The 23,981-nt window shown below is 36.3% G+C and overlaps 3 protein-coding genes across 3 annotated transcripts; 1 reads left to right on the forward strand and 2 right to left on the reverse strand.

Annotated features, from left to right (window-relative positions):
* Positions 1–74: 74 nt before the first annotated feature.
* Positions 75–12,008, reverse strand: zgc:85777 (uncharacterized protein LOC405871 homolog). The gene is made up of 9 exons (XM_027012104.2): positions 11,800–12,008; positions 5,917–6,037; positions 2,634–2,763; positions 2,334–2,440; positions 1,794–1,961; positions 1,497–1,670; positions 897–1,058; positions 604–754; positions 75–375 (listed from the first exon to the last, which is right to left on the reverse strand). Exons 1-9 carry the CDS (start codon positions 11,983–11,985, stop codon positions 285–287), a joined length of 1,290 nt encoding a protein of 429 aa, XP_026867905.2. The 5' UTR covers positions 11,986–12,008; the 3' UTR covers positions 75–284.
* A 1,227-nt stretch (positions 12,009–13,235) lies between these two features.
* Positions 13,236–14,253, reverse strand: gngt1 (guanine nucleotide binding protein (G protein), gamma transducing activity polypeptide 1). The gene is made up of 3 exons (XM_027012131.1): positions 14,120–14,253; positions 13,896–13,994; positions 13,236–13,585 (listed from the first exon to the last, which is right to left on the reverse strand). Exons 2-3 carry the CDS (start codon positions 13,989–13,991, stop codon positions 13,460–13,462), a joined length of 222 nt encoding a protein of 73 aa, XP_026867932.1. The 5' UTR covers positions 13,992–13,994; positions 14,120–14,253; the 3' UTR covers positions 13,236–13,459.
* A 1,227-nt stretch (positions 14,254–15,480) lies between these two features.
* tfpi2 (tissue factor pathway inhibitor 2) lies at positions 15,481–19,092 on the forward strand. The gene is made up of 5 exons (XM_027012130.2): positions 15,481–15,645; positions 15,855–16,025; positions 17,379–17,558; positions 17,910–18,083; positions 18,172–19,092. Exons 1-5 carry the CDS (start codon positions 15,510–15,512, stop codon positions 18,255–18,257), a joined length of 747 nt encoding a protein of 248 aa, XP_026867931.1. The 5' UTR covers positions 15,481–15,509; the 3' UTR covers positions 18,258–19,092.
* The last annotated feature ends 4,889 nt before the right edge of the window (positions 19,093–23,981 follow it).

Consider the following 23,981-nt stretch of genomic DNA (forward strand, 5'->3'; position numbering starts at 1 on the left):
TGTTTGTTTTTATCTATCAAAGCTAATTTTGACATTTTTAATGTCTAAATGAATGAAATGGAGAAACAGAAGAGTACAAGTAATACAGGGTTTACTTGTGACAACTGCAAATATTACAATTAACTTGTATATAGTCTTGTTAAAGTGAGCAGCTTTCATTAAAAAATTAAAAACATGTAAGGGGAAGATGCAGTACAGCCTTCATTAAAAGGCTTGAATTAGATTTCCATGCTACATTAAGTGCACAATGCATTTTATCATGTTACATTTACGCATTATTGGTATTACTTCCTGGGTAAGGTGTCCATGTACTTGCAAATGATTGACAGCATGACCTCATCCGCTCCTCCCGCAATCGACAACACCCTGGAATCCCTTGTGACAACAACAATTGTATTCAGGTTGGCTATGTGGAACAATAATTTTACTTTAATGTAAATTATAATTGAAGCATTAGAAACAACCATCTGGTAATTGGATCTACTGCCTAAGAAATGAGGCAAATGCATTTGTGTTGCTTCAATGTCTCATATCAATAGGTGTCACTCCTGCTTAATAATGGGTCATGTGGAATCAAATTGAAAGCGATGTTTGGGGACTGACCTATAGAACTGGCTGACCAGGACATCACTGGTGAAGCCCATTCCTCCCCAGTACTGCAGGCAGCTGTCGCTTAATTCCCGGGCTAGGCGGCCTGCCTTAAGCTTCGCCATGGAAGCCAGCTTTGTTACATCGTTGCCTTTGATGTAGAGAGCTAACATGGAAAAAAATAATTCTCAAACATGTTTACAATATCATATTCAGATTTTCTGCTATCAGACATTACACTAATCCCAAATTTGAAATTTAAGAAACAATGGAGCAAGCATATGAAAATAGCCTGAAATGAGTTTCACCTGTGCAGTGGTAGAGGAGGGAGCGCAGTAGCTCAATTTCAGTCTGGAGCTCTGCTAACCTGAAGTGCACAACTTGGTGGTACAGCACTGGCTGCTGGAAGATCTTCCTCTGGCGAGTGTACTTAATTGTCTCTTGCACCACTTTCTCCATAGTTGTCAGAACTTTTAATTAAAACAGGGCTGGTTGGAAAATCTCTGCATTCTTCCCATATACAATGAATGGCAAGAGATAGAAGTTTTGTATCGCAAATTATTTGAGTGCTGTATTTCACAAAGATTATTGTAAACATATTTAAAGACGAAAAAGCAGAATGGTGCTGAGATCAAAGAAGAACATTTCTTAGGAAAAAAAGCAAGAAAAATATTTCCATTTCAGGTGATGGGCATTTTCTGCACATGTGGTAGCCATTTTGTGCAATCACTCTGACATCAAAGGAAAAGAAAAACATTGAGATATGGAGATACAGATATAATGATATAAATTGTACTGCTGTTCATCCCTGTTCAGACTATCCTGGACTAATTATATTCCACATAATTATTCACTAGTAGGGAGTACTTCAGGATATGAGACACATGGGAAGCATCACCATTACTTACCATTGGCTACTCCCCAAAGGCGCTCTTCCTGGAATTGCAGCATCTGGTATGTGAAGCCCATGCCCTCTTGGCCAATGATGTTTGTACAGGGCACATGAACATCATCAAAGAACACTTCTGCTGTATCTGACGACCACATCCCTATCTTGTCAATCTTACGTGCAATATGGATTCCTGTAAACGAGATAAATACTAGCATCTACTACTATCAATGCCATGGCAATGAAAAAAAACTACACAGTAAGAGCTCCCAATGACCACACTGTTAGGGGAGAAAACTGTGCATATGCTCATCACCATGTAGATTCATGGGTAAGCATATGAGGGACTTGTTCTTGTGTGGAGGTCCATCACTGGTGTTGGCCAGTAGGCACATCCAGTCTGCTTGTGCTCCATTGGTGGTCCACATCTTTCCACCATTAATGACCAACTCGTCTCCTTTACGCACAGCCTTAGTTTTGATACCTAGAACACAAAAAAACATTTTCTCCTTAGACTCTTTAAAGCCTCACAAGCCTCACAGTGGCTCATGCTTGGGAAAATTAATTGAAATTCCAGAACAGTAAATGTAAAAAATAAAGTCTACACATGAATACTGGCATAAAAATGTAAAGGCACAAAATGCTTGCAAAAAAAGGACCTGCATAAAACAAACAAAAAACTGCTAAAACTATGGGGTGTCTATTAGCTCTGCATGATATCCCCATGAAGTTCTTTAATCTTACTATGCCTAAAATGCTTTGAAGTGTTCAGTTTAAGAAATAATTAGGTTCACATCCCCCTTTGTCATTTTATATCCCTTGTTTAGTGGTTGCCCTGGGCAAAGTGAAGTCTTACTTGCAACATCGGAGCCAGCTCCAACTTCACTCACTCCTAGACATGCCACTTTATCTCCTGTTATGGAAGGCTGCAGAAACTCTCTCTTTAGCGCTGCAGATCCAAACCTATAGTGGCACAGAGTTCAACTAAATTCCTTATAGCCATAATTACACATTATTTATTAGCCTATTCAGTATGGTGTTTTCTTGATGTCATAACTGTAACTGAAAAAGAAGCAACGGAAACCCTTGAACTTAGATTTTATTAAAAATAAATCAGGTTAAATATTTCCTCTGACTGCAAGCACAAAAAAATTACCTGGCCAGTGCAGGCGTAGCCATATCACTCTGGACTCCAATGGCCATGGGAATGCCCCCACAGTTGATGTTGCCCAACTCCTCAGCCACAGCCACGCTATAGCTGAAGTCCAGTCCCAGACCTCCATACTCTGCCAACATCAAACAATACAGCAAAGCCCAAATGAATCATCTCATCATCTCGGATTTCATTACCATAACAGGTACATCATTAACACCAGCTCTGATCTCATTAATTGGGGTCTCTGGGGAACACTTTCAAAAAGAAACCTAATTCTGACTTGTTCATGTCAATCTTAAGTTTTCTTAGCTGTTCTATAATTGTTTCAGGCATGAACTCCTAATACCTGGTGACATCTTGGTGATACAGCTCAAAAAAAGGGTGATTTCTGGTTAATGACAGGAATCTAACTTGGTTTTATTAAAAATCTTAACAGCATTAAGATTAAATGTTAAAATGCAGATTAGTTTTAGTACTGCTGCTACTAACAGTTATTACTACTAACCTTTATACTTTTTGAAATACTATCATTTAATTTAATACTTCAAAGAGGAAACTTTTCCTGCCTCACCCTTCCAATAGATGGTCATATCATTTGCCTCACACCAATTTTGTGAGGTTACGGTGTAGTATTTTCACTGTTCTAAGATTGCACTCTTCTATGCTGAGACTGTTGTCATAACTGAGATCTTTTGGAGCCACTCCTCCATCTTAGGGGTCACAACCCCAAGTGCCCCTATCAGCAACTGAACAACCTTGGTGTTAACCCTCCACATTCTCTCTTTTTCTTTCAGTCCCTTGAATTTTCTTTGTCACTTGGGACAAGTAATTTTCCATCACTTGGGACTACCATATCTACTACCACTGCTGTTTTTCTGCATCTTAGCTACTGTCATGATGTCAGAATGGTTATCAACTATTTATTTGTCTGTCTGGGTCCAGAGGTCCCACAGAATTTTAGCCTTGTTATTTTCCACAATTCTCTGCAGTTCCACCCATTTGGACTTCGGGGCTTCCAACACAAATACCCAATGCATTCCTTTTTATGATCCCTCCCACTCAGTGTATGCTTTTCCTTACCAGCATCTTACATCCTGCTGCATAAAAATTGGAAAAGGTTAAATAAAGCTGAATGTTTTTGTCACAGTAATGGTTCGGGCCTTTTTTTTCCTTCAGAAAATACACTTGTGAAGTAAATGGACACTGGGTCACCACTTTACAACATGTCAAGTGGCAAAGGAGAGCTCTCCACCCATTTCCTGTAATATCACAGGTCAATTCCTATTGTGATGGTGCATTCAGGCTTTAAAAGAGGAACGTGAAAGCACAGGAAACAGATACAGATTAAGATATTGCAGTAATGATGCCTCAAAGTACCAAAAAAGAGGCTGCAGTGAGTCTGAACAGCCACGTAAAACAGCCACGCATAGAAGTCCCATAGAGAGCCAAACAGCTACTGAGCCCAACCTGTGCCTTCAGGCCATTCTGTAGTTATTTACAAGAGCATACAGAATGCAATTTGATTCTGTCTGCGTTAACTGTATGAGAGAGATTTTAGTGCTACATGCCAGAGAGCCATGTAACCCACACCCCTAATTATGGAAGCTCTGTTGATCCCAAATTATTTTGCACCTGCATTTTGAGTTAGTAGATGTACATGAAATCAAATAATGCAGCTACACTCAAGTGTATTTCTTAACCATGCATCGGCTTTCCAGAGTAACAGTAGTGTGAAGAGTATTTTCAGTATTAAACTGTTCACTCTGACTCAGGATAGAATTGTTATGATTCAAGCTGTGCAGTAATGTTTAGAGTACAACACAGGACAAAAGTAATATCTGTGGTTTATTTACACAGCAGTCCTTTGTGGTTTCCATTTGAGTAATCAAAAAAAGTTACAAAGGATAAGGCACAGACACAGATTAGGATGTCCAGGGGAGACTGCTTTCATACATTTGAAAGGGCTTGATACAACCACCCTAAAGAGGAAAAGAAACAAGGTAAGGTGCCAAGATAAGCAAGTGTCTGACTACACTATATACTTCATGAATAGGAATAACAAGTCCTGTAGTGTTAGTCAGTTTTCCTGCCCAGTGACACTGGTGGCTTTTATTTAAAAATTAAAACTTTTGTGAGCGTTTTAAGGTAAAAGAATTTAGTTAAACTCTTAACAGAAGCAAAAAGGCCTGACCAAGCACAATAATCAAGACTCAGTATAATCTCCTGCTCATCTCCTATGTATGAGGAAACATGACACATCTTTGTTTTAAGACTAATGGGAAACAAATTTGTTTTACACTAACTGCTTACACACTGAATAGGCTCCCACTTATTCTGCTCAAATCCTTCATTTTTAACCTAATAGATGTTTGTTACATTAGCCATTTAAATTATTATATCATACATATGTAGAATCTCTCAGAAGTATCAAATGCTGTGTATTTAATGAGGTGAGTTGATGGTAATCCCAGATGGTAATCCTGAGTCCAGGACAGTCTTCCCAAACCCTCTTTTAATCCTGCCTGTTAATGCAAAAGTCTCCTAGTGTCAGCACTTCTTAATGTGATAGTCGCTCTCCATTGACCTACAGATGTATAAAGTAATTTTCCCGTTGGCAAAACACAACAAGCTCTCAGCATCATTCTCGACAACAAAAACCTTCCTCTGCAGATCCATGTAACAAACAGGATGTATAAAAACAGAATTCTTCAGGCTATGAGAAAGCATTGTGAATAGGAAAAATGATATTGTTGTGGGACACACAGTATTTTGAGCATACTATTGGCTCCATTTTGATTACACGGTTAGCCATTAGTCATTTAAACATAACAAAACTAACTTTTGTAAGTGATGCTTTCCAGCTCAAAAAACACCATTCAGTTCCTCTTCACGGTATAAAAAGTCCTACCAATATTACTCCTTATAACCTTTTTCCACCTTTGATATAAAATTTCACTCAATGTACATTTAATCATTTACCTTATTAAAACATCTTTTTAAAGAAAAAAAAAAAGTCCAGTTTCTGAAGACACATTTGCTTCAGGATGGATATTTAGTGCCTTCTGAGGGCAGTCTAAGTGCCCCTGAGTGAATTAAGATTTTAGCTCGGAAATATGATATCTCTTCTTTTGGGATGGAGATTATTCATAAGAACACAACTTTAAATAAATGTTGCCATTATCAAATGCTGGATTCTTATACAAAGGTTCAAAATTGTCCCATTCTCTCAGAAAAATGAGAAGAATTTAAGACACTTTAATTTAGCAACTGATTGTCTGCTCACCCACAGGCTTGCTGACTCCCAAGAATCCTGCACTTCCTAGGATCTTGAAGATCCTGTGAGCAGGGAACTGGCCTTCTTTCTCCCATTTATCAACATGAGGATTGATCTCCCGATCAATGATCTGCAAGAGTAGTCAAAAAGCAGTGATTTGTATGTTTGGAAATCTTTACCCAGCTTGCATTTGGTAAAGCCACTTCTGTATTAATGTAACTATTATCAGAAGAAAGATGTAGACACTGGTACTGCACTCTACCTAACAAGCCTGAACAGAGCAAATGATCTCTCAGCAGTTCTATATTTTGTATGCCCAGTATCTCTCAACTGTGTACTAAATGTTAAGTCTTGGGTTATATACTATCCCATTTATATCCCATGTTTAATGTGTTGTATTATTTGCACTAAAGCCTACTGCTCTCATTTTTTCCCCTGTAAAATGCATTATATGTTTAATGTTTACATCCGAGGCTAGCTAAAATACATTTTGTTAAAGGCTTGCTCTGTGCACCTGTGTATATGGTGACAAAATTATTTAACTGAATACAAAACTCCTAAGATTAATTTTTCACTAACATGTTAAAAACTATGAAACATTTTCACAAAAATTCAGAATCAGCAATTCTGCTACATCTAACTTTTCAGTGTAAACCTAACTCTTCTGCAAATCAAATTAACAGTTAATGAACAGTTAAGACTTAATGTGTTTATATCAATGTTAGTAACTACAACAAATCCTCTATATAAGAAAGATACAAAAACAAACAGAAAATAAATGTAGCCTTAACAGAAAGCCTCAGTAGTAAAGTAGGCTCTAATTTTTATATGGGTTGAGGTAAGTCACTATAGTTAGTTCATGATCAATTAATACTTATTGTAGGGTATTGTTTATTACACTGATGTTGTCCAACAAACTCTAGTCCTTATTGTTTATTACACGTATTATTGTTTAAGATAGACCTTATGTATTTGATACTTCTAGGCATCAGCAGTGATCCCTGTATTTCTACAGTATTCTAGATCATTGGGATATTGGACTCTACTGCACTGATTAGGATGTATTCTATGAGTAAATTTAAAAGCACTTTTGTAAGTTACTCTGGATAAGAGTGTCTGCTAAATGCTGTAAATGTACATGTAAATTTATATTGTGGGGAGAGCCTCCAGTGGAACAATATATCGTCAGTGCTTAAATGATCGGCCAAGTCACGTGTGATTCTCAAACATGGAAAATGACATTTTAATAAGGCATGTATTGAAAGATAGCAAATCTATCCTTTAACAAAGGCTCAAGTCAGCCAGCCCACCCGAGACTCAAATCCAGGTTCGACAGGAGTTAAGTGTAAGCTCTGACAACTGGACCAAAGAGTCAGCTCCCTGGCACAGCAGCCAGAGGACCCATTTAATCCTCTTATGTGATACTGTCTGTCACATATCCTTTACATATTTTATTTAACAGGAAGTTAGGATCTGTCATTTGATAAGTAACAAAATAATTAAAATAATTTTGCTTTATTTCACAAATCCAAATTCGCTTTACAATGCAAAAGAATTTACAGATAAAAATACTGTTGAAAGAGGTAGCATTATAGAAGAGAAAGACAAGTAAGGTTTTATAGAGAGAGGGGAAGAATTTCAGTTTAGGTGCTACGGCACTAAAGGATCTGCCAGCCATAAGAGAGTTTAGTGTAACCATCTGTCAATGGTCAGAAACACTCATATTTCTCCTGCTAATTTTGTTCAAAAGCCCCAAGTGCTCAACATTATCTCGTGTCCAATTCCCTTCTTTACAACATATTTTACAACATATCTCAGTACTGATATTATTGCTGTGGGAAAAAAATCTGCTGAATGACATGCAGAAAAGCTTTGTTTCACACAGAGCATCATAAATTGCTAAGCTATGATGCCTTCTAAGTGTAACAGAAAACCACTTATACTTGGCACTGGGGTTAAGTGAGGTGGGAAACAGAGCTGAGTCACTATTAAGTCATAGGTGACTAATAGTAGTAAGGCTCTTGGACATTCATTTACCACTCTCTAAGAGATATGACTGCCTATTAACTGATTCTTAAGACTGTTTAGCAAAAGCTCTTTCAAGTCAAGTTTAAAAAAACGTAATTTCAGTTGAAATTAAGATACTTATTAAACTTGATGTTGGAAGCATGTACTACATCCTGCACAAGTTGCAGACTTCAGGCAGTAATTGACTGATTGCTAAGGAAAGCAAGAATGTATTACATTTACAGTATTTGGCAGACATGTGACAAGTACTATATATGACATTTTATTTATGATGTGTTTAGTTATTTCTGATCCCCTTAAATAGAAGAAGCAGTTCTAAAAAGAGCCAGGACTTCCACATGGGCCACCTAATATAGATGTCACTACCTTTGTGCAGAGTAGGCTTGTCATGATACCAGATACTGGCACCATGTGTAGTATCACAATTCTCGATACCAAAATGATACCTTGGCATAAAACCCCCCACAAAAATATGAATATTATTCCATTGTCTGAACGTAAAATATTTATTTTATTGAGTGCAGAAAAATCTGATTGCATAAGATTTTTAAATGGAATCTTGCTAAATAAATATAATTACTATATAATAAGCCAATTATTTCAAACTTTCTTTTTCTGTAATTACATTTGGGAGTTTCTTTGCTTGTTTATGTTCTTAGCTAGGAAAACCAGCACGTCTACGTGGTCTCCTGTGGTATCATTCTCCCTGCACTGCTCTTTTTTCCGGCTTCTTTGGAGTCTTTGCCATATTTTGTGTGTCTGTCTAGAACAGATGTAATGGTAGCCTGACTGGATGATGTTGAGTTCATGAACATTCATAATTGCTCACCCAATCCTCCGTTTTAAACACCAATATTTTACTGTTTAAAATAACCCCACATGAAATTTAACAATTAAGTAGGCTACATGCTTTATAGCCTACTTGCGATGGAAACAAGAACACATGAGCTCACCTGACGAGTAATTAACTTGACCCAACAACAGTTAAATTATAAACGAAACATTTCATTAATCACTTAGGAAAACTCCCTGGGGTAGCCTTTATCTTTGCTAACCTGTCATTTTTTCAGCTCTTTAAACTACAGAGGTCAGGCCTAATGCTTAGTCAAGTTGCTGGCGCTGCCTGTTTTGCAGTTGAGAGATTTATAACACTTTGCATACTGGTTTTGTCTTATCTATTGGCTTGGGTGTCTTCATCGGCGATGTAGGCAAAATATACCGACACTTGAAACCTTGAGCCCGTTTTCCCAACAAGTCGCAGAGACGACAGAGAATATCTTTCCTTTTCACCGTAGCTATGCTAACTAACTAGGTGTCACATGTTATGCTAGGTTACTGCCTTTCATAGTCTATGCTGCCTTCTTGCCGCACGAGCGTGTGCAGCCCATCCGAGTCAAATTAGCATGCGCAATTAGATTCGCATGACCAGAATACTGATTTCTGTTCCTCGGGCCATATTGAGAACTACAAGAGTGTTGAAAGCATCGAATGTTACAGAATCGAATCGTTAGCTACATTGTAGTATTGAAAAAACACTGAACATTCGATGACTCGTGCAACTCCAGTGCAGAACTGAAACAACATAAATTACTTACTTATGAACTACGTTGTACAGCTATTTTTGAAAGCTATGGGTTTTTCCCCCAATCCCACATAAATAGTTAACACATGAACGTCTTATTAAAAAAATCAAGAGCTAGGGATTCATGAACCATAGTGTGTGACAGAACAATTCACCTCATACTCTTTTGTTTGATACTTTCCTGTCCCAATCCTGTTATACTGTGTTTTCTTGTAGTGCCCTTTCCTGTCAAAAACATGTCCTGTCCAGTCATGTCCTGTGGTGAAGGGACTGCCACCCTGTCCTGACATTTAATATTTTCCTTTTTTTTAAATGAGCTCCCGTCGTGTCATTTTACACAGTACCTTGTACACATACAAGTTAAAACCAGCCTAATATTTGCCAGCTTTGGGAAAATGCACTAAAGAGCATTATCCTGTGCTCTACAGTCACAGCAATTACTTTATATACAGAAAAGATAATTATGACAAAATGGCAAGTAGCAAAACTGGCTGAATCTAAAACTCTTTTTTTATCATCTCATTTTGCTCATTTATTTTAAGCAGGAGCAGGTTTAGTTTCTCCCCTGTTCATAATTCTTGCTTTAAACAGTAAATTTAATTGTTTATGCAACATAGAAATATGACTGTCACATTTTTGTCAATGATATTTATTCAAATATAATGCTAATGATTATATTCTCAGTGGTCAGGTCTGTTTGGCAAAACCTTTTTTTCTGTATTACTGTCTAGGACAAAATGTTTTTATTGCTTTGTGATGAGGACAAAACCTTGCAAGGTCAAAGAAATAGGATGAATGTACCCTGGCACCTAACCCAACCACACTATCATGCCCATATGAGGAAGGAAAGTACAGTGATGTTTTCTTTGTCAGATCATGTGGGGCCAAGAGTGCACTCTATCAACTTCTTTTCAATAGAGTATGCAAACAGAAGATATTACTAGCCAGCAGATTCTATTTACTGAATGTGAACATGTAAAACACAGTATAGTATATAAGCAGACCCTGTCTGTCCACCTGTATAGGAAAGTTTTATGCATTGTCGTAAAAGTAATGTTTGGTAAATAAATTAAGCTATGGTGGAGAAAAAATAATATGGTCAAAAATGTTGTGTATCTTCTTTGATTAAGAAGTACAGAGAAAAAACACAACTTCCCAATTGCAGAATTTCCAGTGACATTACAGTACATAAACTGGGCAATTGGGAAAATGTCTGATAATCTAAAAAAGACAATTAAAAAAAGCAGACAAAAAAGTATTGTTTTCTTCAAAGTATCCATATTTTCTGCTTTGGATTCTATATTTGTAATGTTTGGTGATCCTCTGGTGATTATGCCATAACGCAACATTCTTTCTCTTTGTTAAAACTGCTTTCAGTTACACTATTTTAAGACAAAGAAACTTTTATTCAAATTGTATAGAAAAAGGATGTTCTTCCTCTCAGGAGAATTGTGGCTTAGCACTTCCTTTTATCTTAACCGAAGGTTCTACATCCCACAAGGCCCAAGTGTTTATTTCCAAAGTTCTTTTACCCTTTTAGCTGGTGTAAATATGGATATGTAGCATTAGAACCAAAATGTTCAATTTCTTAGCGATAACTGTTTTAAGACATATAACTGATTTCTTACAGTGCTCAACCGGCCAGGGGTATGTCCTCGAATCTTTTATTTGTGCTATCACTGTGCTTTCTATTGAATTACCTCGTATTAGTCCTATTTCAATGTTCTTACATTCGAAAATCTCGATACATTTACCCTGTACCCTGCTGAGATATCAGATGTATTTGCATTTAGTCAGTGGCGGGGACGTTGGGGGATTCAGCTAGCTAGAGTCTACAGAAATTAAGTGTCACATAACAACCATAGCGTTATAGATTGTATTTCAAAAATGGGAAGACGCAGACGTAGCTATGCCTTCCCCGATTTACCTGGGACAAGCGAGGTCATAGTTTTAATCCATATATGTGGTATATAAATAGCCAGAAAGCTAGCTAGCTATGTAGCTATTTAGTTTGTAAAGCTTCTGCTATGAGCAAGCAGATATGTTGTACAATGACCTCTCACCTACACTGACTAGGGTTAAGGTTATAGTAATACGACACTTGAATTAGCTAAGATAGCTAGCTAGCAATATTTTTTTCAGGATCATGTCACTTCAGTTCTAACTTATGTTTGAACTTTAAAGTTTTAAGTGCACTACCGTTAGTTAACTATTAGTTACCTAACAACGTGCAATCTGTCATACTTTATGGCTAGCGATAGCAAGCTAAAACTAAAGTTTACCTTTTTTAGGGAGTCCTTCAGTGCAAAATGCTCCTGTGTGTAGAGGACATGATCACTTGTCTCGACCGAGTCCTGAGATTTAGCAGACACGTATTCTGATAAGTATCGCTCGTGGCAAACTATAGCTGATTTGAGAACATGATTTATACCCAAATGTTTTCTCAAGACTCTTCTACATAAAGCCATTGTTGCCCAGTTGTTCTGCAACTCTGCGCATGCGTGCAGACATAACCTATAACTCAAAATACAACGTAGGCAGGTATCTTGTTTTCTTATAAATTTACCACAGAAATATGTTTCTTTTTTCCCTCAAAACGTTGTTGGATATTTCGCTTCAGAGAGATCGAAAACAGTATACATCCTTGCAGGATTCAGACTAATAGTTTAACGAAGTTCATAGCAGTTAATGTGACATTTTGGCTTACACCTCATGTAATCACAACAGGAATCTTAAAGCCAAAGAAGGCTGTAGCCATGAATGGAACATTGGGGGGATTGACTATCTCATGACATAAAATGACTGCTATTATTATTATTATTATTATTATTATTATTATTATTATTACTTGGTCTTAACGATCAATATTGGTTCATTTTCTCACTCACCTCCAAGTCACCTGCTCTCCCTGACCTTTCAGCATCCTCATACTGTCTCTCTACTTTGAACGATCTAGAGTGAACATGAAAGAAATATTATCAGTTAACAACTGTTATTTCTTTCCATGATGTTCAGGAATGGATTATTGACAATTTCTTATTGTTAACACATTATTAGATATGACTGGCTATTATTACATCAGAAAACGCTTTCTCAATTCTTGTTTTTTTTCTAAGGTTTACCAAAAAACTACTGAATGTCATTGCCATCCTTCCTCTTGCTCATGACTAGCAATAAACACATTTATCATAAGCAAGTACAGCTCCACAGGATACTATACAAATATGCAATAAATTAAAGCTGCTACTCGTGACATGTTCATATGCATATATACAGTGATTGACAATAATTATTACAATGTCAACATGCATTACTACAATGATTGACAAAATATTAAAACATTAAAGTTAGTTGAATATGCCTGGGACCATTGCTGGGCACTGCTTGAATGTGTGGCTATTTAACTTTCCAAGTAACTTAGTAGTGATGGTTGATTGATTGTTACAATAATGGTGTTACAATAATAGTTCAAGGGTATCTTGAACTCTAAACTAATATACTGGCTAAGATACAATCTGTGGCTTAATGACAAAGCACTTTTGTACGTTGCTCTGGATAAGAGTGTCTGCCAAATTCTGTAAATGTATATGTGGGGGCATTTTGAGAATATCTGAATATTGGGCAGGGCATGTCCTTCCAAATATGTATTCTGACTACAGCCTTGACATCAAACAAGGCTCTGACTATCATTGCATATCATCATCATTCTTATTTAATACAGGACTTAAGAAAGGAAAACACACCAACACGAGAGAGTCCACATCTAAGGTATTTATTTAAAATGCCAAACAAGCCATTCAGAGTCATTTGAATATTTGTCCTCAATTGTGTTTTTCCCTGTCTCAGGCATTAGAGCAGTTACCACATTTAAACAATAACAAGTGTCCATGTGCAGTACTGAAGGTCTAAATAGTAGAAGTTAGTGGAATTGCTGTGTCCAGTTCAGCAAATCACACATCCACCCTTTTCCTTGAATGGATTTTTCTCCTCTGGGATGCCTTTGACCAGGGGGTCTTCGTCTGTTGCACCCTGAATATATTCCATGACTTCTTCGCAGCACTTTGACACCTACAATAATAAGTTATTATCATTACTATAAATTTTGCACTTATGTTATAGTCATACACATCTGGAACGTAATATTGAATATTAACTCAGAATTCAGTTTGTGGAGTAGATTATTGGTGTCAACTGGCTTTTTGAGTAGTCTTTACCATATAGAACATTATGGGAAAAGTGTATTCACAAGAATTGAACTGATTACACCAATTAAATATGAATTGCAGCTTGTGAAGATCATTGTTTTTTATTTACTGTCATTGCACTATTATTGTTATAAATTATTATACATGAGTGACAGCAGCTCATAATAGCTTACCTTTTCCCTCTCTAGTTTCACCTCGGTTTTCAGCTGAGCTACTTCCATTTTTGCCCTATCCAAGTCTGTGAGATTCTCCACATTTATGACTGGCATTCTCTGTGAAATAGCAAATCAATGACAGATTCTTTAACAATATCAAATGATATCCATGATTTTTGAAACAAAATTATAATTGACAGTTTTAGATTTGACATAAAATCAATAAAGATAACCACACTTACTGCCACTTACATTCGGCTCCCTTCCACCATGAAAGTAGCCAGAAAATTTTCCATCTGTCTCTCAGTGCTGGTTATAAAGTAATCTGTATAAACATAATCTCTTAATCTTATTAAAACAATCACTCTTATTTTGCTCATGCAATACTACATAGCTTGCAGACTTTAGAAAAAGTACTGATGATATGACTATTTTTGGCCATCGCACAAAATTTAAATAGATTTTAGAGTAGGCAGAACTGATATGTTAATTGCCTGGCCATAATATTGTCATGGTAGCAATATAGGTCAAGGAGACAGAGTATTATAGGTTATAATGATAAACAAGTTAATCTGTGTTTATCCTCAACTAGTCATGCTGGGCAGTGTATCATCATTTTTACTATATTAAATGTGTTCCCTCAAGAATTGAATGAAATATGTGCTATCTAATTGCCCAGTCATCATGAATATAGCAATAAAAGTGTTTTTTGTACATGAGGATGCCAAAAATATGTATATTATGCTCATACATTCTAAAATAAATTGTCACAATGTAGAAGTGTATAAGAATGATTTCAAACTAATGAGATTTTGTTTGATGTGCAGGTGATTGAAATATACTGAAAACTGTATTGTTAAGACAGGATTCACGGATGTGACTGTTTCTGACTTAAGGATCCTGTCACAGTGAAAACACCATCATGCTTAATAAATCATAACAACCAAAACTAGAGGAGAAACCTAGAAGAGAGCTTTTAACAGCGTATCAGAGTGAAACTATGTGATCGCTAACATTTTTCGCTCCATATATCAACAAGTAGTTACGTAACATGTTAAGAGATTATTACATATTGTTCACTGCCCACATTTTTCGGAGTTGTTTTGGCGTTTAGCCTTATTTCGACAGAAGAGTGACGGTTATAGTATTATTACACCGGAGTAGAAAGTGATCGCTGGGTGGGATACAATGACATTTAAAGAATACACCATCTCAGTGCCCTATTATGGCATTTCCTTAGAGACGAGATAATATTTTGCCGTGTTAGCTAAGTGTCAATGTGTTATAATCATAAATGACATACGCAAGTGCATGTCGAAAAAAAATGGAAAATTCTACTTTTGCAATCATTTATGTAAGTCAGTTAGGGAAGGATAATATTTTGGTGCCATAGAAAATATGGGAGAGTACTGAAAATAAATTATTCATTTCCTTTAGCATAAACTAGATAGGTATTAACAATTGGAATGCTTAAAATATTAATGGAAAAATGTACTCAATACGCAAATACATAACCAGGTCCTGCGTCATACTACAGTCAGTTAACATTAGTGCAATAAGAAGTGAAGTAATTACATCCCGCCCTTTCCAGTACCCAACGTACATCTTTTTTCAAGTTCTATATAAAATGCAATGGAAGGAAACAGTCGCTGCACACCAGACACATCTCAAGCTAGAGTCTTCGGATTTATAAAAATGGAGTCTCTTTTCACTGGTGGCCTTTTACTCACAAGTTTACTCCAGAGCGTATTTGGTCTAAAACCCAAAGGTAATTTCAAGATTTTTCTCATCACAAAGTTTCTTATCTTCACTGTACTTTATGAATGAAGATGGTCGAAGAGTGTAAAAAATATCGGTCTACTCTAACGGTAAACATTTAGTCTAAACGAATTAGAACACGCATAAAAGAGATTTTTATCGGCTACACGTTTTCTGATTTTCACGTGACATCTGATAACTTGCTTTAATTTCTTACAGAAGTGTGCCTTTTACAAGTTGATGAAGGACACTGTCGGGCATATTTACCGCGTTTTTACTACAACACAATGTCCCAGGACTGTGAAGAATTTATTTTTGGTGGTTGTTCAGGAAACGCGAACAACTTCGAGTCGATTCAAGAATGTCGGAAAACGTGCTACACTATACCAAGTGGGTGTAACACATTATTTTCACACAATTTTATTTGAATAACTAGTTGAATTTGCTCTAATCTTTTTTCCCCTTTCCCCCATTTTTTTCTTCCTGTTATACGTCTTTTGCTAAGTGGTGAGGTGTAACTACAGACCAATGAGTCCTTTGTCCGTATATGATATATTAATAGGCCTATTGGCTCGGTGATTTAAGTGTTTATCATCGTATTCCGATATACCGCATATTTTGAAGATTGGGACACAACAGGTAAAAGTAAGATATAGTAATGACATGTAAGGAAATTTGGTTGTGATGGTGGTTGGGGTGTGGGGTTTTCACTGAGGAGCTGGTTATTAAAGGGTTCTCTGACAAAGTTTCAGAGCTGTTGCAGGCAAATCCTTCACTTGTAGGTTATATACTTAAGAACTCTTGATATACAAGTTGTACAAAATTCAGTACAACTGTGGCTCCTAAATTATTATCAAAGATTAATTGCATAGTGCTTTAAGTGGAACCCTAGATGGCATTTCTGCTGTGCATGTTACTTCCTATATATGTATATGACTTGATGGGATTCCTTCATTTTAATCTCAGGAAATCTACCTAACCAAGAATGTCAGAATCAAATTTTGGCAAAAATCAAATTCGACGGGGTTGGTGTTTTATAACAGCTTTATTAACTGATGGTATTTTACAGATTATGTATCTGGGATGGGACAGTCATTTTTAACAGTGCTTCGAATGTAACACTTCCTGTCTGATATCAAAAGGGCTTTGTAAACAGATACCACTTGTACACTTAAAAATTTTACATTTACAACTTGTGTATGCAACATTTGTATAATTATTAGGTGATCAGCTCACACAAATTGTTCCTCCTTGTTCTGATGCTATTTGGGGGGGGGGGGGGGGGGTGTTTGTTTTTTAAATACGTGACCTAATGACTATAGTGCATCACTGTAAATGACACCTTAGTCTCAGCTGGGTGCATTCTATGTCAAATATTGCAGTGTCCTTCATACAGAGCCCTTAAAAGGGCAGGGTGGCAAATAATGTTTCTGAAATATTTTGTATCCTTTTGTACTATTCTTTTGCATTCCCTCAGTAATATGAAGTATGGGGGGGTGGGGTTGGAAGAGGATGCAACACCTATTTTGGTGGAATACCAAAGTGTTTTTGAAAATTTACTACCTTTTAGAGCCTCTGTATTGTTATTCTGTAAATTATTAATTTTAATATCTGTAATATTAAAATAGCAATCGCCAGTGATGCTTCCATGAAATAAAATGTATATATGGATGCAACATTAATACAAATGATATGCTGCTAACATAGCACTAATAGAAGTATGCACTGTTTTTCCCTCTCCAGAAATTCCGCAAATTTGTCGTTTTCCAAGGGATATGGGGACATGCCGGGCCCTTCACAAGCGCTTCTTTTTCAACATGACCTCCATGCAGTGTGAGCAGTTTTTCTATGGAGGATGTAATGGAAATGAGAACAACTTCCAAAGCCAGCAGTCATGCGTGGAATATTGCATGCCTTCAAAATGTATGTACTTGCAGTTTTAAGGCTGCAGTTCTGACAATTAACTAAGCATTCAATTTCATAGCCATTTAAAATTTTCCACTATAAAATAATTTGGGCTTAGGTTAGATTAGATTTAGTATGTTTTTGACAAACTGTCCCATGCAATTTAATTTCAATATATGCAGTTGAAAAGCAAAGTATTAGTGATTCAGTATTTTCAATGGTGCCTCTTATCTATTTCATTTAGTAGACCTGAATCCTGTCTAAAACACAGGCCAAGTTCCAGTTTTAAAGATAACAGTGTTAAGAATGTGTGTTGTTTAAGAATAAAAGTTATTGTGTGTTGTTTAATGTTTTGGTGCTGTTTTGCAGCCATTCCTGTGATTTGCCAGGATGTCTTGGATAAAGGGAAGTGCTCAGCTTCCATTCCAAGATATTACTACAGCTCTGCAACAAAGATGTGTGAAGAGTTTATATACACAGGATGTGGCGGGAGCAACAACAATTTTGTCTCTAAACAAAGCTGTATGGATGTTTGTGCTAGAAGTAAGTGAGATTGTGTTTGGTCAAATATAATTACCAGTAGTTATGAATCATTACATTAAGTAACTAAGCTATCATTTGTTGTTTTCAGAGAGCAAAAAATGGAAAGTACGAAGAAAGATAACTTCTAGAAAGCTTCAACGCCTAGCCCAGAATGCACAGGCTCATCTGCAGTAGATCCCACCAAGAGCACTGCACTGAGAACCAGTATAAAACCACATGCTTAAAAATGTTTCTCCCTTCAAAATAATTTGAATCCACTTTTGTGGACGTATTTCTCTTTCTCAGATAACAGTATGTAACTTAACATATTCTGATAGTAACAGAATATTAAAATATTTTTCTAAGTTGTACTATGTTTTGACGATTGGGATTTGCACTGTGAATGTTTAATATACTAACTGCACATTTGTTATATTCACTCAAGTTTGTATTTTTGACATTTGTAGTATACACACGTTCAAATCAGTAAGCTTCATCAGGCTTGCTTAATGCTTTCTACAGTGTTTTACATTTCTAAAATTCTTTGTGAATTATAAAGATCTTTTGTAAACCTTTTGTTTGCACTGTGTGTTACACCAAATTTCCCAATGTAGTCTTTTTTTTCATGTTTTTTTAAAATAACTTTTGCATTTTGTGTAATAAAAGATGAAATGCAAATAGTATACCAGTATGTGCATGTACAGGTTAAGTTTAAACTGATCTTCAATTTTTTCATGGTGTATGTAGAGCCTTCCTCACAGAATACACTTACACAATGTGCTAAGTTTACATTTTTTTATTTTTTTTTCCTGTGGGAATCCTTTAAAACATTGGGATTTTGCACCTAATCTATGTATATTTGTTAAGAGGAAAACATTCACATTTTTGGGCATGTAAATTTCAGTGGGAAAAAGGTCTTTAAAAAATGCAGGGGTTTTAACCTTCAACTATAATCCAGTTGTTGATATCCCACAGAGATCCCCATTAGAAAACAATAAACTCTCCCTCCTTAGAACCCTCCCTGTTAAAATAAGTGCTACACTTTTCTGACTCTGCTGTCTTTGTCATATTCATATAAGAGAAATAAATAGTCCTTAAAAACTTATAAGAGAACCCAACATAAAAGCATTAGTTTTTTAAAATAACTAGTTGAAGGCTGATCATAAGTACTTATTACCCAAGATAAAATTATATAGTGTATTGTGTGGTTAATTTGCAACTGTGATTGCAGTTTATTAATGCATGCAACGTAACAATGTACCTTAGAAAAGCTGCCATGATTGGACTATATCCTACTTAGTGAAAAGTGTATGAATATGTATTTATGAACTCAGATTCATCCCAGTCCTACATTTCTAATCTAGTGCAATTTATTTCAGTTTCTACTGTTCAGGTATCACATCAAGAAGCTATTTCCAACCAATAGCAAGTGTTGTTATAACTCCCCTTATACTAAGACCACCAGTTCCAACCTATCATTTCTCACTCTGCATAGTTTGCATAGTAACTGCATAGTTTTCAGATCAGGTTCAATGTAGTTACAGTGTACTTAATAGTGTCTTAACATTTATAATTAAAGGATAAGCCAGGATTGTATTATTTTAGAGTCCAAAAATTAACACTTTTTATGCCTGAATATGTTAAATGTCTCTAGTGCTAGCAAATGCTGAGTCTTCTCATTCCCTTTTTGCAAAGGGGCACAATGGAATGTAACAAACCATTATGTACACCAGATGCAACTATTAAAAAATGTTTCTGTAGCGCCTCCTGGTGTACTTGTGTGATGACAGGTCAGCTAAATGTTCTGGGTTGTTGACTTTCACTGCAGGGATAGCTAGTCACTTTTCGTAGCTAAGCCTCAGATGCATGTTTTGTGTGAACTAAACATCCACAAGGTGGGGTTCTGTATTCATACTTTAAAGATTGTTTTGGTAAATTACATCCAACATTTTCTTTACAGGCGTCAGCATTTAAATATTGTAAATATTGAAATGTTGGCAACCTCTAATGTTTTGCTTTTGTAAAATTATTTTGGAAAAAAATAATTAAAATATATTTATTTAGAATGCTTATTTTTGAAACTTTAGCAATGGAAATCTTTACAGTTCTCTTTCTTTGCTAGCACTGTTTTATACATTTATAAATGTTTTGTTCTGAACATTTATTCATTTTAAAAAGAAAAATAAAAGGGAATGGTTATTTATTTATTTATCTATCTATTTATTTATATCTCACATCCTTTGCAGTGTGCCGCATCAGCTCAGTAGCAGTTTGCAAAGGTTAATGGTTTTATATTAAAAAGAGATTCTGTGGCCCTCAGAAGGTTTGGCAAGTAAACATGTTGGCACAATCTAATTTGCAGCTTAATAAAATGCTATTTTCTGTGTGGCTGCTAGTAGGTGGTAGCATGCTTCCCCTGAGATGAATGCACTGCTGAATGTAGAAGCAAGGTGTGCATTGTGGAACTTCCATTTCTTTGCAATTACACTTTTAAATTGAGACACAAGAAAACCAACAAGCTTCTAATAAATAATCAATACAATAAAGGTGTTTTCTATTTGAAGTTCTTCTAAAGTGCTGATCTGTGATTAGTTTTCTCTTTTTGATCACAGGGGAAAGCCCAGGTTTAGACAAGGGGGGCTTTGTCTCGTTTCTTGTTATCATGGCACCCAGTGCAGTGGATGATAAGTGCAGCTGACACTGGCTCTGATAACCACACTCATGGATGAGAAGCTGTACTGATCAATCAGTGCTCAAGTAGTTACATTACAGACAGCTCCTGCATTGGATAGCTGGAAATAGCACATTTTGAACTGATTATTATCATCCTACTCCAAAAGGGAAGATTCTTTACAACTACAACAACATGGATCTTTTCATGTAGAGGTGCTTATTATGTTAATGTCAAAAGGGCAAGTTTTTGGTTTCATGAGTGAATGTGTGTGATGGTGGTGAGGACGAGAATCATTCTGCTCTTTCCATAGGTGATGGAGGAGTCATTCTGTTTGGTGAACTAAAAGGTTCCTTTGTCTCATTTAGTTATGCAGAGAGTGCTGTGGTTTCTCAGGTATAAGGAAATGTCATGTCATAAGGTAGGTCTGAACAAATGCAGTACATACAGAGTAAACACAGACAACAGTATTAAATGTTGACTTTCAAGATGCAAAGCTACAGATCAGTGATCATTCTCTTTTTTTAGTCCCAAACCTTTTGTTCTTTCACAGTGTGTTTTGAGTGCACTGCTGGCTGAGAGATAGTGGAGTGCACTGTGCTCTGCGCATGCAAGTAGAGAGACATGTCAAGCAGTATACAAAAGAAGTCAATATTTATAGTAGTTACAGTATTTGTAAAAAAAACAAAAATCTTTACAAGATCCACACAACATATAATACATACTACATAAAATAAAAAACATATATCCCAAGGTTACCAAGAGTTTGGCAAATGAGTTTTTATTGGAGGTAGACACTCAATACTAATAGCATCAGCATTGTTCCATAGAGAGCTACATCTGCTTATGAAACAGGTAGGATGTAATGTGACCGCCTTTACACTGGGCTCTTGGTAACATACAGGCCTGATGTCCTCTTCTAAGAGGGGAGATGCACCTCTACTTTTGCATTCAGTCATGAGACAGTAGGAGGTTCTCTCTGGTAGCTGCTAGGAGCTGTGGTAAGGGCAGATGCCTCTGTGTTACCTGCAGTGCCTAACCTTTAGCTCATGTATGTCTGCCCTTTATAGAACATCCCTCCTGCTCATGTAGAAGATGTGTGATAGAGGACAGTTGGATTAGCTCAGCCAGTTATTTAGATTATAACATTTATTTTCAGTTCAAAATGTACAAGTGGTAAGGAGAAATCCACTATAAAGATTGGCTAAATGAGATCTTACCTTGCTGTGCATTTGCACAGAAAACATAGATATGTACATGGATATGTACTGTTTACTCAAGTATTCTTTCCTCTTTAAATCAAGAAGATATTTTCTTTTTCTGCATACTCTACTGAGTATTTATTGCTAAAAAGGCAACAAGATCTTTTTGAAAATGTTAACATGATATTAATATGCATTATCATATTTATGTGCATCTGTGTGTGCATCCTTGGATAAGTGAATAGGTGGGTGTATGAGAGAGAGGTTGTGCCTGTCTGCTTTGTGTGGGAGCTTTTTGTTTTGAGGAGAGTCATGGTTATGTTACATCTGAATTTTATTGCTCTGATGACAGGAAATTCAACTCATCTTCAGATACAATTCAAGTTCATGCCCCATCACCAAACCAAACAATTTAAGACCTTGTGAGATACAGCACAACATTTTTAATGAACTCTTAAAATGTTTCTTAGGGAGCTCTTAATAATGATTCTGGATGCTTGCAGTAAAAAAAGCATAAAAGGCTTGGATGGTCTTCCATGAAAATTACACCACTGCAGAATAACATAATGGCAATAACTTGTAGAGAAACATGGTGTGATATGACCTTTGTTGATGGGTCCTTGGTAAAGTAACACACATTCATGAACCCAAGGTTGCAGTTTCAAATCAGAAAAGGAATATCCTGGCATTAAATAGCTTTACATCATCATTTCAAAGCCCAGCACTGGAATCCCCTAGACAGGAGAGACATTCAGAAGAACTCCATAGTGATTCTCCCTAGATTTCAGTACTGCATGCTTCAATGCTTCCAGTCAGAAGCAATCTGCTCAATTTCATGTGGTTTGACTTTGATGAAGAAAAGTTAGGTTTCTCACTTTAAAGCTATGGGTCATAACACTGGAGGTTAATCACAAGTTTGAAGGTCTTCAGGTACTGTAATTCAAGTTTTAAGCACACCAACAACACAGATAAATGTTAGCCTGAACAGATTTAAGATATGATTATATCGTAACCTCTTTTTCTGATATTATTATACCTGTCTATTCCACTTTTAAATTTTCCAGTTCATTGAGCTAAAAAGGAACTTAAGCCAAGGAACCATCCCAAAATAAAATGGTTGTTTCCCATCATATATAATCACATGAACACAACTGATAGCTTTACTACTGAGAAACTGACCACCGTCTGCAGTTATTGACTGCAGTGCCCCCCTAAGGCGATCGTTTAAATCGTCAGATGATTGCACCAATCTTTTGAAAAACAGGAAAGTGACAGTATAATCATGCTCTAATTGATGTATTTTTAATGGTTAATATCACATTTGATTTTGGATCTACTTGCAACTGCAAGCATATCAATAGAGTTGTGAATTTGGGAAACAACATTTGTAAGGTATGGACTGACAAATTGTGAAGCTATCCTTTAAACCTTTAGATATCCTTTAGTGCTATCAGTAATAATGAGCAACCACCTGAGGCAAATTTCTGTCGATGGCACATGTTATACTAGTATTTCCTTTGTTTATTGCAAACTCGTGGGCAATGCAGCTAATCCTATAGGTGCTATAACTGAAGTGTTACAACAAACATGGAGAGAAACTCTTAACGAGTCACAAAAATGCAGTGGACTGAATAATTAAAGGCTTAAATAATCATTATTATTGTACCACCTTTATCTTACCTGTTTTGGAGCTGTTTCAATATTTGGCGTTAAAACCTACATATGTTTTGTCAATAAACATTACACTTTACTTGTTAGTTTATTGTTACTTCCCATTTCGTTATTTAGTATGTCCGATATTATAGTATCCGTTGTAGCTATTGTGTCGTAATTAGGCTGTTCCTTTTATTTAAACAAGGCAGCGTCTATTGAAGCATTTTTCGGTTTCGTACATTCTACCTCAACAGGGCAATGTACCCCATCAGCTATGTGAATCTTTTCTAACGAGCAGTTGGACGACCGCGACGCGGCGCATGCAGTGAAATATCCTCTACACATTGTGTCCCGGAGTGACGAAGCTCGCAGTCAACTGCGAGTCAGAAGCAC

This window comes from Electrophorus electricus, chromosome 8 (genome assembly GCF_013358815.1).
Source record: "Electrophorus electricus isolate fEleEle1 chromosome 8, fEleEle1.pri, whole genome shotgun sequence".
NCBI classification, from domain to species: Eukaryota; Metazoa; Chordata; class Actinopteri; order Gymnotiformes; family Gymnotidae; genus Electrophorus; species Electrophorus electricus.

What these genes read in the sequence shown, in the direction of transcription:
- zgc:85777 (XM_027012104.2), bottom strand. Translation starts at nt 11,985, where the DNA reads ATGGCTTTATGTAGAAGAGTCTTGAGAAAACATTTGGGTATAAATCAT. An exon ending in TGAAGGACTCCCTAAAAAAG is followed by an intron (nt 6,038 to 11,799) that starts GTAAACTTTAGT and finishes CTACTCTTGCAG; the next exon opens with ATCATTGATCGGGAGATCAA. An exon ending in CCTTTGGGGAGTAGCCAATG is followed by an intron (nt 1,059 to 1,496) that starts GTAAGTAATGGT and finishes TTTAATTAAAAG; the next exon opens with TTCTGACAACTATGGAGAAA.
- gngt1 (XM_027012131.1), bottom strand. Translation starts at nt 13,991, where the DNA reads ATGCCAGTCATAAATGTGGAGAATCTCACAGACTTGGATAGGGCAAAA. An exon ending in TGAAACTAGAGAGGGAAAAG is followed by an intron (nt 13,586 to 13,895) that starts GTAAGCTATTAT and finishes TTATTATTGTAG; the next exon opens with GTGTCAAAGTGCTGCGAAGA.
- tfpi2 (XM_027012130.2), top strand. Translation starts at nt 15,510, where the DNA reads ATGGAAGGAAACAGTCGCTGCACACCAGACACATCTCAAGCTAGAGTC. An exon ending in ATTTGGTCTAAAACCCAAAG is followed by an intron (nt 15,646 to 15,854) that starts GTAATTTCAAGA and finishes AATTTCTTACAG; the next exon opens with AAGTGTGCCTTTTACAAGTT. An exon ending in AACGTGCTACACTATACCAA is followed by an intron (nt 16,026 to 17,378) that starts GTGGGTGTAACA and finishes TTCCCTCTCCAG; the next exon opens with AAATTCCGCAAATTTGTCGT.